The 13636-nt window shown below is 43.5% G+C and overlaps 1 protein-coding gene across 15 annotated transcripts in view; it reads right to left on the bottom strand.

Annotated features, from left to right (window-relative positions):
* pleca (plectin a) overlaps positions 1–13636 on the bottom strand; it is a 198842-nt gene that overhangs the window by 16278 nt on the left and 168928 nt on the right. For 11 of the 15 annotated variants that reach the window (XM_021571712.2, XM_021571716.2, XM_021571713.2 and 8 more), the window contains 8 exons: positions 11135–11239; positions 10630–10725; positions 10390–10515; positions 10117–10269; positions 4477–4631; positions 4087–4213; positions 3561–3744; positions 3289–3309 (listed from right to left, as the gene is read on the bottom strand). In XM_021571712.2, coding sequence (XP_021427387.2) covers positions 3289–3309; positions 3561–3744; positions 4087–4213; positions 4477–4631; positions 10117–10269; positions 10390–10515; positions 10630–10725; positions 11135–11239 — 967 coding nt within the window. The remainder of the gene's footprint in view (positions 1–3288; positions 3310–3560; positions 3745–4086; positions 4214–4476; positions 4632–10116; positions 10270–10389; positions 10516–10629; positions 10726–11134; positions 11240–13636) is intronic. The other 4 variants (XM_021571715.2, XM_036952534.1, XM_021571719.2 and 1 more) reach the window with 1 other exon arrangement.

The raw sequence follows: 13636 nt of genomic DNA, 5'->3' as shown, positions 1-13636 counted from the left end.
GAGACACGAGAGGTCCGAAGAGTGAGAGACACGAGAGGTTCGAAGAGTGAGAGACACAAGAGGTTCGAAGAGTGAGAGACACGAGAGGTTCGAAGAGTGAGAGACACGAGAGGTTCGAAGAGTGAGAGACACGAGAGGATCGAAGAGTGAGAGACACGAGAGGTCGAAGAGTGAGAGACACGAGAGGTCCGAAGAGTGAGAGACACGAGAGGTCAGAAGAGTGAGAGACAAGAGAGGTACAAAGAGTGAGAGACAAGAGAGGTACGAAGGGTGAGAGACGAGAGAGGTACGAAGGGTGAGAGACACGAGAGATCCTAAGAGTGAGAGACAAGAGAGATACGAAGGGTGAGAGACAAGAGAGATACGAAGGGTGAGAGACAAGAGAGGTACGAAGGGTGAGAGACGAGAGAGGTACGAAGGGTGAGAGACGAGAGGGGCGAAGAGTGAGAGACACGAGAGATCCTAAGAGTGAGAGACAAGAGAGATACGAAGGGTGAGAGACAAGAGAGATACGAAGGGTGAGAGACAAGAGAGGTACGAAGGGTGAGAGACGAGAGAGGTACGAAGGGTGAGAGACGAGAGGGGCGAAGAGTGAGAGACGAGAGGTCCGAAGAGTGAGAGACAAGAGAGGTACGAAGAGTGAGAGACAAGAGAGTTACGAAGAGTGAGAGACAAGAGAGGTACAAAGAGTGAGAGACAAGAGAGGTACGAAGGGTGAGAGACGAGAGGTCCGAAGAGTGAGAGACAAGAGAGGTACGAAGAGTGAGAGACAAGAGAGATACGAAGGGTGAGAGACAGAGATACGAAGGGTGAGAGACAAGAGAGGTACGAAGGGTGAGAGACACGGGTGGTTCAAAGAGTGAGAAACAAGAGAGGTCAGAAGAGTGAGAGACACGAGAGGTTCGAAGAGTGAGAGACAAGAGAGGTACGAAGAGTGAGAGACAAGAGAGGTACGAAGAGTGAGAGACAAGAGAGGTACGAAGAGTGAGAGACAAGAGAGGTACGAAGGGTGAGAGACAAGAGAGGTACGAAGAGTGAGAGAAACGAGAGCAAAAGCTCTGTTATTGCCCATTGTGACCTGGACTGTTGGACTACCCCCTCTTCAGCTATATATATAGCTGAAGAATATGTGGATAGTATATCTACAGCAATAGTTGAATAGAATGGACTTGACTAGAATACAGTATACAGTGCCTTCGGAAAGGATTCAGACCCCTTGACTTTTTCCACATTTTGTGACGATTGTTATACCGCATAACGACAAAGCGAAAACAGTTTTTTTTTAATTCTTGCAAATTTATGAAAAACAACAAACAGAAATACCTTATTTAGATTAGTATTCAGACCCTTTACTATGAGACTCAACATTGAGTTCAGCTACATCCTGTTTCCATTGATCATCCTTGAGATTTTTCTACAACTTGGGAGTCCACCTGTGGTAAATTCAATTGATTGGACATGATTTGGAAAGGCACACACCTGTCTATATAAGGTCCCACAGTACCACAGTGCATGTCAGAGCCAAAACCAAGCCATGAGGTCAAAGGAATTGTCTGTAGAGCTCTGAGACAGGATTGCGTCAAGGCACTGATCTGGGTAATGGTTCCAAAAAACATCTGCAGCATTGAAGGTCCCCAAGAACACAGTGGCCTCCATCATTCTTAAATGGAAGAAGTTTGGAACCACCAAGATTATTCTTAGAGCTGGCCGCCCGGCCAAACTGAGCAATCGAGGGAGAAGGGCCTTGGTCAGGGAGGTGACCAAGAACCCGATGGTCACTCTGACAGAGCCCCAGAGTTCCTCTGTGGAGATGGGAGAACCTTCCAGAAGGACAATCATCTCTGCAGCACCCCACCAATCAGGCCTTTATGGTAGAGTGGCCAGACGGAAGCCATTCCTCAGTAAATGGCACATGAGAGCCCGCTTGGAGTTTGCCAAAATATATTTTTCACCGGCAGGGACTGGGAGACTAGTCAGGATCAACGGAGCAATTTACAGAGATCCTTGATGAAAACCTGCTCCAGAGAGCTCGGTTCACCTTCAAACAAGACAATGACCCTAAGCACACAGACAAAATAACACAGGAGTGGCTTTGGGACAAGTCTCAATGTCCGTGAGTGGCCCAGTCAGAGCCCGGACTTGAACCCGAAAGAACATCTCTGGAGAGACCTGAAAATAGCTTTGCAGCAAAACTCCCCATCCAACCTGACAGAGCTTGAGAGGATCTGCAGAGAAGAATGGGAGAAACTCCCCAAATACTGGTGTGCCAAGCTTGTAGTGTCATTCCCAAGAAGACTCAAGGCTGTAATCGCTGCCAAAGGTGCTTCAAAAAAGTCTGAAAACTTATGTAAAAGTAATATTGAAGTTGTTTATTTATTTACATCTTTTAAAACCTGTTTTGTTTTGTCATTATGGTGTATTGTGTGTAGATTGACGGGGGGAAATTATTTAATCAATTTTAGAATAAGGCTGTAATGTAACATAATGTGAAAAAAGTCAAGGGGTCTGAATACTTTCGGAATGCACTGTACATATGAAATGTGTAAAACAGCATGTAAACATTAAAGTGACCAGTGTTCCATGTTTCTATGTACAAAGGGCAGCAGCCTCTAAGGTGCAGGGATGAGTAACCAGGTGGTAGTCGGCTAGTTCCAGTGAGTAAGTTCAGGGCAGGGTAATGGATGGTAGCCCGCTAGTTCCAGTGAGTAAGTTCAGGGCAGGGTAATGGGTGGAAGCCGGCTAGTGCCAGTGAGTAAGTTCAGGGCAGGGTAATGGGTGGAAGCCGGGTAGTGCCAGTGTGTAAGTTCAGGGCAGGGTAATTGGTGGTAGCCAGCAAGTGCCAGTGAGTAAGTGTGTAAGTTCAGGGCAGGGTAATGGGTGGTAGCCGGCTAGTTGTGGCTATTTAAGTCTGATTTTGTTCTTGGTCATTTCGATCATGAATTCATTATTTATGCCCACATAATTATTGTAACTTTCTGGACCTACATGTCTCATGAAATCCATATAATCACTCAAGCTTTTGCCCATCAACAAATAGTTTCAAAATCAAACTCAATCCACTGCCAGCTTCATGCAGGAGAAATTATTAAACAACATGATTATACAACACATGCAAACTCATGCGATTGGACAAGGTGGCTAATGCAATGAACAGAGAAGTTAGAGAAAATCTTGAATGATGGATAGGTTGAGTGAAGTTAATGGAGTGAAACTAATCAGAACTATCAGAGAAAAAGCTAAGCCAGTCAAAAATGTGCTCAATCTGACACTGCAACTGGGACACCTTACCTCCAGAGGGTGACACATAGCCTGTAATGTGAATTTAACAGTTAAGCACTATTTCTAGACGAATGGGCCTGTGATGAATTTCAACATTTACAACAACAAATATTGAAATCATGATGTTCATGAACGGTTAATGCAACGGCAACTCATAAGGTGTGCAGTGCAACAAAGTGTGCAATAAAATGTGCAACACTGATGTCATAAAAAATAACATGGTTTGATGCTGCTTCTTGTACTATACAGACCCTCTACCTGCCCAGATGTCCAACACTCACCTTTCTCCAGAGAGTGCAGCAGTCCTTCGTAGTGCTGGCTAGCCTTGTTGTAGCTACTCTCCACCTGCATGCGGTCATCTGCACCAAACAGCTGGGAGTCCTGGCTGTCTCTTAGGAACTCTTGGTAGTGGAGTTCCAGGTTCCTCAAAGCTAGCCTGTACTCCTCCACCCTCAGGGTCTTAAACTGTAGTGATGGGGAAGAAAGATAGGAAAGGTGAGTGTGGTTAGGAAGAGTGTTATATTCTCTTGGCTGAATTCCACCCGACCCCCCTCCCCATTCCAGGACCTTTGGAATTGTATAGGTAAGAATAAATCATTCTGTGGGCCTAATTTAATTCTACAACAAAGAGACACCATCTAATAACTAAAATGTCCTTCATTCTCTGATCTACTGTCTCCAAAAAGTATGTGTGCACATCCCAAATGGCATCCTATTCCCTGTGTAGTGCACTACCTTTGACCAGGCTGCACTACATATGGAATAGGGTTCCGTTTTGAGACACAGTCTGTGTGAAACTGAGCTCACCGCGGTGATGTTCCATGAGCTGATGAGGTGGATGTCTCTCGTCAGGTACTGCCAGGACATGAGGCTCTTCATGTCCACGTACAGCATCTGCCACAGGACCAGCAGGTTCTGGTGACTAGTGTCCAGACTGTGGGGGGGGGGGGGGGGGGGGGGGGGGGGTTAGTGGTTAGAGGTTAGTGAACCATACAGGTGCTGGGGTCAAACGCAAGAGCACAAAAAGACTTGGGACCAGGCTAATGTTGTTAATGGTAAAGCTAAATCAAAAGTTTTGTCCATTTTGTTTCATGGTAAGGCTGAATCAAAGGCTTTAGGCATGTTGTTTATGGTAAGGCTAAAATCAGAGGTTTTTGCCATGGTGTTTTATTGCAAGGAGATGATTGGTTGCCTCACCCTGAGACGCCGCTCACTGCTTCATTATTGGTGGGAGGAACCAGGAAACAGATGGAGGGCACGGTGGCCTTGCTGCCTTTGGGGTTCTGCACCTTCCACTTGTACGGCTGAGAGTTGTCCAGCAGTACACACTCCTCCCCTCTGTGAACTGTGAGCTGGAAATAGGTACAAAATGGATGCCCACATTGTACTGTATCTGACCAGTTCTAATGACAAGCCTTCAAGCATGACTAATAAGATAAATAGAGAGAAAAAACTAAAACATATACTACTGCTTTTCTACTTCTAAGTGTCTACGCTGAGTGTACAAAACATTAGGAACAACCTTCTGCCCTCAGAACAGCCTCTATTCGTCGGGGCATGGACTCTACAAGGTGTCGAAAGGATTCCACAGGGATGCTGGCCCATGTTGACTAAAATGCTTCCCACAGTTGTGTCAAGTTGGCTGGATGTCCTTTGGGTGGTGGACCATTCTTGATACACACGGAAAACTGTTGAGCATGAAAAACACAACAGCATAGCAGTTCTTGACACGAACCAGTGCACCTGGCACCTACTACCATACCCAGTTCAAAGGCACTTAAATATTCTTATCTTGCTCATTCACCCTCTGAATGGCACACATACACAATCCATGTTTCAATTGTCTCAAGGCTTAAAAATATTGTTTTTTTTTACCTGTCTCCTCCCCTTCATCTACACTGATTGAAGTGCATTTAACAAGTGACATCAATAATGGATCATAGCTTTCACCTGTCACCTGGTCAGTCTGTATCATGGAAAGAGCAATGTTTTGTACACTCAGTGTATGTTTTGAATAAACACTATATTTCCACTCATTCTGATAGAATGTGCTTATACACTGTAAAACCGGGTAAGTTCTGGCTGCTCAAACATTTCTGAGGAAACCGATCACCTCAAGAAGTCAAGAAACTTAAATAGCTGAAATGAGCAGTACTACCTTCATATTAGTAATACAAATGCAGTTTTTTAAAGTAAGGTATACTTAAACCTCTAATCATTTCCCGTGTGCCTTGGCTCTTCAATTGAATTGTAGAGTTACCACCCATGACCGTATTTGTTAGTGACAGAGACATGGTTGATGAATTCATAAATTTTCAGTCAAGTGTCCTTCACCAAGTGAGTTCCTAGTCGAATATTATCACTATAATAAAACCATTACATATACATAAGGCCTTATACAGTAAGTGGGGTTGCAAAATTACAAACTTTCCCAAAACGAATTGTAAATAACATTATGCTGGCTTGCAAAGTGTTGTGTAATTCCTATTGGGATCTAGCCAGCATTAGGCTATGCAAGAATTTACATTTGTATTCACCCGCATCACTTAGGAGACTACCTACGATTTTAAACTGGAACAATCATTTCAGTAACAGATGTCATGATTGGATTCGCTTAGAAAAATGCTATTTATCTTTGTGTAGCATAACATTTAATCAATCAATCACTCAATGTACATGCAACAACACTGATATAGTTGAAGTCAGAAGTTTACATAAACCTTAGCCAAATAGATTTTTTTCACAATTCCTGACATTTAATCCTAGTAGAAATTCAATGATCAGCACTTTATTTTAACAATGTGAAATGTCAGAATAATAGTAGAGAATGATTTATTTCAGCTTTAATTTCTTTCATCACATTCCCAGTGGGTCAGAAGTTTACATACAGTCAATTAGTATTTGGTAGCATTGCCTTTAAATTGTTTGTTTAACTTGGGTCAAGCGTTTCGGGTTGCCTTCCACAAGCTGGGTGAATTTTGTCCCATTCCTCCTGACAGAGCTAGTGTAACTGAGTCAGGTTTGTAGGCCTCCTTGCTCGCACACGCTTTTTCAGTTCTGCCCACACATTTTCTACGGGATTGAGGTCAGGGCTTTGTGATAGCTACTAAAATACATTGACTTTGTTGTCCTTAAGCCATTCTCCCACAACTTTGGAAGTATGCTTAGGGTCATTGTCCATTTGGAAGACCGATTTGCGACCAAGCTTTAACTTCCTGACTGATGTCTTGAGATGTTGCTTCAATATATCCACATGATTTTCCTACCTCATGATGCCATCTATTTTGTGAAGTGCACCAGTCCCTCCTGCAGCAAAGCACCCTCACAACATGATGCTGCCACCCCCGTGCTTCACGTTGGGATGGTGTACTTCGGCTTCCAAGCCTCCCCCTTTTTCCTCCAAACATAATGATGGTCATTATGGCCAAACAGTTCTATTTTTGTTTCATCAGACCAGAGGACATTTCTTCAAAAAGTACGATCTTTGTTCCCATGTGCAGTTGCAAACCGTAGTCTGGATTTTTTTATGGCGGTTTTGGAGCACTGGCTTCTTCCTTGCTGAGCGGCCTGTCAGGTTATGTCGATATAGGACTCGTTTTACTGTGGCTATAGATACTTTTGTACCTGTTTCCTCCAGCATCTTCACAAGGTCCTTTGCTGTTGTTCTGGGTTTGATTTGCACTTTTCGCACCAAAGTACGTTCAGCTCTAGGAGACAGAATGCGTCTTTTGACCCGCTGAAATTGTGATACAGTGAATTATAAGTGATATAATCTGTCTGTAAACAATTGTTGGAAAAATGACTTGTGTCATGCACAAGAAGATGTCCTAAACAACTTTTTCAACCATTCCACACATTTCTTGTTAACAAACTATAGTTTTGGCAAGTCAGTTAGGACATCTACTTTGTGCATGACACAAGTCATTATTCCAACAATTGTTTATAGACAGACAATTTCACTTATAATTCACTGTATCACAATTCCAGTGGGCCAGAAGTTTACATACACTAAGTTGACTGTGCCTTTAAACAGCTTGGAAAATTCCAGAAAATGATGCCATGGCTTTAGAAGCTTCTGATAGGCTAATTGACATAATTTGATTCAATTGGAGGTGTACCTGTGGATGTACACTGCTCAAAAATAAAGGGAACACTAAAATAACACATCCTAGATCTGAATGAATGAAATATTCTTATTAAATACTTTTTTCTTTACATAGTTGAATGTGCTGACAACAAAATCACACAAATATTATCAATGAAAATCAAATTTATCAACCCATGGAGGTCTGGATTTGGAGTCACACTCAAAATGAAAGTGGAAAACCACACTACAGGCTGATCCAACTTTGATGTAATGTCCTTAAAACAAGTCAAAATGAGGCTCGGTAGTGTGTGTGGCCTCCACGTGCCTGTATGACCTCCCTACAACGCCTGGGCATGCTCCTGATGAGGTGGCGGATGGTCTCCTGAGGGATCACCTCCCAGACCTGGACTAAAGCATCCGCCAACTCCTGGACAGTCTGAGGTGCAAAGTGGCGTTGGTGGATGGAGCGAGACATGATGTCCCAGATGTGCTCAATTGGATTCAGGTCTGGGGAACGGGCGGGCCAGTCCATAGCATCAATGGCTTCCTCTTGCAGGAACTGCTGACACACTCCAGCCACATGAGGTCTAGCATTGTCTTGCATTAGGAGGAACCCAGGGCCAACAGCACCAGCATATGGTCTCACAAGGGGTCTGAGGATCTCATCTCGGTACCTAATGGCAGTCAGGCTACCTCTGGCGAGCACATGGAGTGCTGTGCGGCCCCCCAAAGAAATGCCACCCCACACCATGACTGACCCACCGCGAAACCGGTCATGCTGGAGGATGTTGCAGGCAGCAGAACGTTGTCCATGGCGTCTCCAGACTCTGTCACGTCTGTCAGGTGCTCAGTGTGAACCTGCTTTCATCTGTGAAGAGCACAGGGCACCAGTGGCGAATTTGCCAATCTTGGTGTTCTCTGGCAAATGCCAAACGTCCTGCACGGTGTTGGGCTGTAAGCACAATCCCCACCTGTGGACGTCGGGCCCTCATACCACCCTCATGGAGTCTGATTCTGACCGTATGAGCAGACACATGCACATTTGTGGCCTGCTGGAGGTCATTTTGCAGGGCTCTGGCAGTGCTCCTCCTTGCACAAAGGCGGAGGTAGCGGTCCTGCTGCTGGGTTGTTGCCCTCCTACGGCCTCCTGTTGCCCTCCTACGGCCGTCTCCTGATGTACTGGCCTGTCTCCTGGTAGTGCCTCCATGCTCTGGACACTACGTTGACAGACACAGCAAACCTTCTTGCCACAGCTCGCATTGATGTACCATCCTGGATGAGCTGCACTACCTGAGCCACTTGTGTGGGTTGTAGACTCCGTCTCATGCTACCACTAGAGTGAAAGCACCACCAGCATTCAAAAGTGACCAAAACATCAGCCAGGAAGCATAGGAACTGAGAAGTGGTCTGTGGTCCCCACCTGCAGAACCACTCCTTTATTGGGGGTGTCTTGCTAATTGCCTATAATTTCCACCTGTTGTCTATTCCATTTGCACAACAGCATGGGAAATTTATTGTCAATCGGTGTTGCTTCCTAAGTGGACAGTTTGATTTCACAGAAGTTTGATTGACTTGGAGTTACATTGTGTTGTTTAAGTGTTCCCTTTATTTTTTTGAGCAGTGTATTTCAAGGCCTACTTTTTAACTAGGCAGAGTTGCAAAGAAAAAGCCATATCTCAGACTGGCCAATAAAAACAAAAAGATTAAGATGGGAAAAAGAACACAGACACTGAATAGAGGAACTCTGCCTAGAAGACCAGCATCCCGGAGTTGCCTCCTCGCTGTTGACATTGAGACTGGCGTTTTGCGGGTACTATTTAATGAAGCTGCCAGTTGAGGACTTGTGAGGCGTCTGTTTCTCAAACTAGACACTAATGTACTTGTCCTCTTGCTCAGTTGTGGACCGGGCCTCCCACTCCTCTTTCTATTCTGGTTAGAGCCAGTTTGCGCTGTTCTGTGAAGGGAGTAGTACACAGTGCTGTACCAGATCTTCAGTTTATTGGCAATTTCTTGCATGGAATAGCCTTCATTTCTCAGAACAAGAATAGACTGACAAGTTTCAGAAGAAAGTTATTTGTTTCTGGCCATTTTGAGCCTGTGATTGAACCCACAAATGCTGATGCTCCAGATACTCAACTAGTCTAAAGAAGGACAGTTTTATTGCTTCTTTAATCAGGACAACAGTTTTCAGCTGTGCTAACATAATTGCAATTGATCTCATCAATTAGCCTTTTAAAATGATACATTTGGATTAGCTAATACAACATGCCATTGGAACACAGGAGTGATGGTTGCTGATAATGGGCCTCTGTACGCCTATGTAGATATTCCATTAAAAATCAGCCGTTTCCAGCTACAATAGTCATTTACAACATTAACAATGTCTACACTGTATTTCTGATCAATTTGATGTTATTTTAATGGACAAAAAATATGCTTTTCTGTCAAAAACAAGGACATTTCTAAGTGACCTCAAACTTTTGAACGGTAGTGTATATATATTTTTTAACCTGCAGTAGAGCATGCTGGGAAAATGTTAATTTGTTATCATATCTTTAAAAAACTGAGTTGGTGTGACTTCTCATTTAGTTTTGATTCAGTACTACATAAACATTTTAAGTAATAATGACTTTTCATTGACTAAGTACAACTTACTAGAAGTATTTGAGTTAGAGTGTACTAAGTAGTAGCCTAAGAATGTTTGCTTCTCCACTGGAAAGCTGGTCACATGAACATGAATATCTCCTCACCTCCATCTGTTTGAAGTCGCAGACGGCCTGGACAGGCAATTTTCCCTTAACTGGTGTTGCTGGGTTACGTGGCTTCAGCTGGACAATGGTCTTGGCCCTCCGGTTCAGCCCATCCAAATGGGTCTTAAACTCTTTCAGTTGCTCCTTCTCATCCTATAGGAAATATCACATTGTATTTAATAAAACAAACAATGACAGGTGCTGTTGCTATTGTAATGTCACTGAAGTAGAGTTGCTGAATTTCACTTCTTCAAGTAGAGTAAGTCAACCTACAGCTGCGTCCTGTAACAAGTCCTCGAGTCGTGTCACAGTGATGTTACGGTTGCATGTGTATTTCTTCTTCATGGTCTTCTGCATCTTTTTCATCTTCTCCTCTGCCTCTTTCACGTCGGAGAAAAACTACAATGGGTAGAAAAGGAGGAGCACAAGCCATTTTAACGATAGGATGATGTATTTTAAGAAGTGTTTTTATGCTCGTTGGACCATCTGAGGGGGATATATGAGTCGGCATACTTGGAAGTAGGCAGTGTTCTCTTTGAGGTGGGACTCGATGCAACAGCAGAGCTGCAGGATCCAGCTCCACTGGGTCTGCAGGGCTGCAGTGAAGGCCTTTGGTGGAGAGAGAGAGATGGGTGTGAGACAAAAATTGGCCTCTTTGAAAAAAGCGATTTAACAACCCACCTATCCTCATGTCCTCTGCTTTTAGGCATGAAACACAAATCCCTGTTAAATAGATACTGTGATGCAGGGGTAGGCCACTAGATTTAGCCAGAGGATGATTTTTGTCTGAGTATATGGTCAGGGGGTCGGAAAATAATTTGAATAATTTGAACGCTGTAAATTAAACACAAGTAAGCCCAAAAAGAGATTGTATTTAAAGATAACATGATAATTTCATACCTTTAATACATTGAGACACAATCACAAATCTTTATTTTTATTCATGGGAATACTTGAACATAATTACTCAATTAATTTTAGCTGAATTCCTGGTAATATAAATGTATTTTTTTCTCACCTCTACAGTTGTCTTGGCAGGGTGACCCTCCTTCAGCAGTTTGTCTCCTTGGACCTGGACACTGTTGACCCTCTTCTCCCTGTGCTCCAGCTCTTTCATCAACCCCTGAGATAAACCAAAGAAAACACAGGAGTTATGGCAAGAGGGGGGATATTACTAGATATGCAAGTGCATCCCTAATCATAATAAACGAATTACTTTAATTATTTTTTTCATTGGCAAGATTAGCAAACTTAGGTATGACATGCCAGCAACAAACGCTGACACTACACATCCAAGTATAACTGATCAAATTATGAAAGACAAGCATTGTCATTTTGAATTCCATTAAGTGAGTTTGGAAGATGTGAAAAAATTATTGTTGTCTATAAACATTGACAAGCCACCGGGGTCTGACAACTTGGATGGAAAATTACTGAGGATAATAGTGGACGATATTGCTACACCTAGTTGTCATATCTTCAATCTAAGCCTACTAGAAGGTGTGTGCCCTCAGGCCTGGAGGGAAGCAATAGTTATTCCGCTACTGAACAATAGCCAGCCCCCTTTACTGGCTCAAATAGCTAACCAATCCGCCTGATACCAACCCTTAGTAAACTTCTTGAAAAAAATGCTGTTTGACCAGATACAATGCTATTTTACAGTAAACAAATTGACAACAGACTTTCAACACACTTATAGGGAAGGACATTCAACAAGCACAGCACTTACACAAATGAGGGATGATTGGCTGAGAGAAATTGATGATAAAAATATTGTGGGAGCTGTTTTGTTAGACTTCAGCACAGCTTTTGACATTATTGATCATAGCTCTTGCTGGAAAAATATATGTGTTATGGCTTTACACCCCCTGCAATATTGTGGATAAAGAGTTTCCTGTCTAACAGAACACAGAGGGTGATCTTTAATGGAATCCTCTCAAACATAATCTAGGTAGAATCAGGAATTCCCCAGGATAGCTGTCTAGGCCCCTTGCTTTATAAAATGTTTACTAATGACATGCCACTAGCTTTGGGTAAAACCAGTGTGTCTATGTTGGCGGATGGCTCAACACTATACACGTCAGCTACTACAGCGAGTGAAATGACTGCAATACTTAACAAAGAGCTGCAGTTAGTTTCAGAATGGGTGGCAAGGAATAAATGAGTCCTAAATATTTCAAAACCTAAAAGCCTTGTATTTGGGACAAATCATTCACTAAACCCTAAACCTCAACTAAATCTTGTAATGAACAGTGTGGAAATTGAGCAAGTTGAGGTGCCTAAACTGCTTGGAGTAACCCTGGATTGTAAACTGTCATGGTCAAAACATGTTGATACAACAGTAGCTAAGATGGGGATAAGTCTGTCCTTAATAATATTTTACTCTGCCTTCTTAACAAAACTATTAACAAGGCAGGTTCTACAAGCCCTAGTTTTGTCACACCTGGACTACTGTTCAGTCATGTGGTCAGGTGCCACAAAGAGCAATGTCAGAGAAATACAATTGGCTCAGAACAGGGCAGCACGGCTGGCCCTTAAATGTACACGGAGAGCTAACATTAATGATATGCATGTAAATCTCTCATGGCTCAAAGTGGAGGTGAGATTGACTTCATCACTACTTGGTTTGTAAGAAGTGTTGACATCCTGAATGTACGGTGTAAGGTGTCTGTTTAAACTACTAGCACACAGCTCGGACACCCATTCATACCCCACAAGACATGCCACCAGAGGTCTGTTTAAACGACTAGGACACAGCTCAGACACCCATTCATACCCCACAAGACATGCTACCAGAGGTCTGTTTAAATGACTAGCACACAGCTCAAACACCCATTAATACCCCACAAGACATGTCCCCAGAGGTCTGTTTAAACTACTAGCACACAGCTCAGACACCCATTCAAGATATGCCACCAGAGGTCTGTTTAAACGACTAGCACACAGCTCGGACACCCATTCATACCCCACAAGACATGCCACCAGAGGTCTGTTTAAACGACTAGCACACAGCTAGGACACCCATTCATACCCCACAAGACATGCCACCAGAGGTCTGTTTAAACGACTAGGACACAGCTCAGACACCCATTCATACCCCACAAGACATGCTACCAGAGGTCTGTTTAAATGACTAGCACACAGCTCAAACACCCATTAATACCCCACAAGACATGTCCCCAGAGGTCTGTTTAAACTACTAGCACACAGCTCAGACACCCATTCAAGATATGCCACCAGAGGTCTGTTTAAACGACTAGCACACAGCTCGGACACCCATTCATACCCCACAAGACATGCCACCAGAGGTCTGTTTAAACGACTAGCACACAGCTCGGACACCCATTCATACCCCACAAGACATGCCACCAGAGGTCTGTTTAAATGATTAGCACACAGCTCAGACACCCATTCATACCCCACAAGACATGCCACCAGAGGTCTCTTCACAGTCCCCAAGTCCAGAACAGACTATGGGAGGTGCACAATACTACATAGAGCCATGACTACATGGAACTCT

Source organism: Oncorhynchus mykiss, chromosome 18, assembly GCF_013265735.2.
Source record: "Oncorhynchus mykiss isolate Arlee chromosome 18, USDA_OmykA_1.1, whole genome shotgun sequence".
Lineage (NCBI taxonomy): Eukaryota > Metazoa > Chordata > Actinopteri > Salmoniformes > Salmonidae > Oncorhynchus > Oncorhynchus mykiss.
This window is presented reverse-complemented; position numbering and strand designations above follow the sequence as displayed.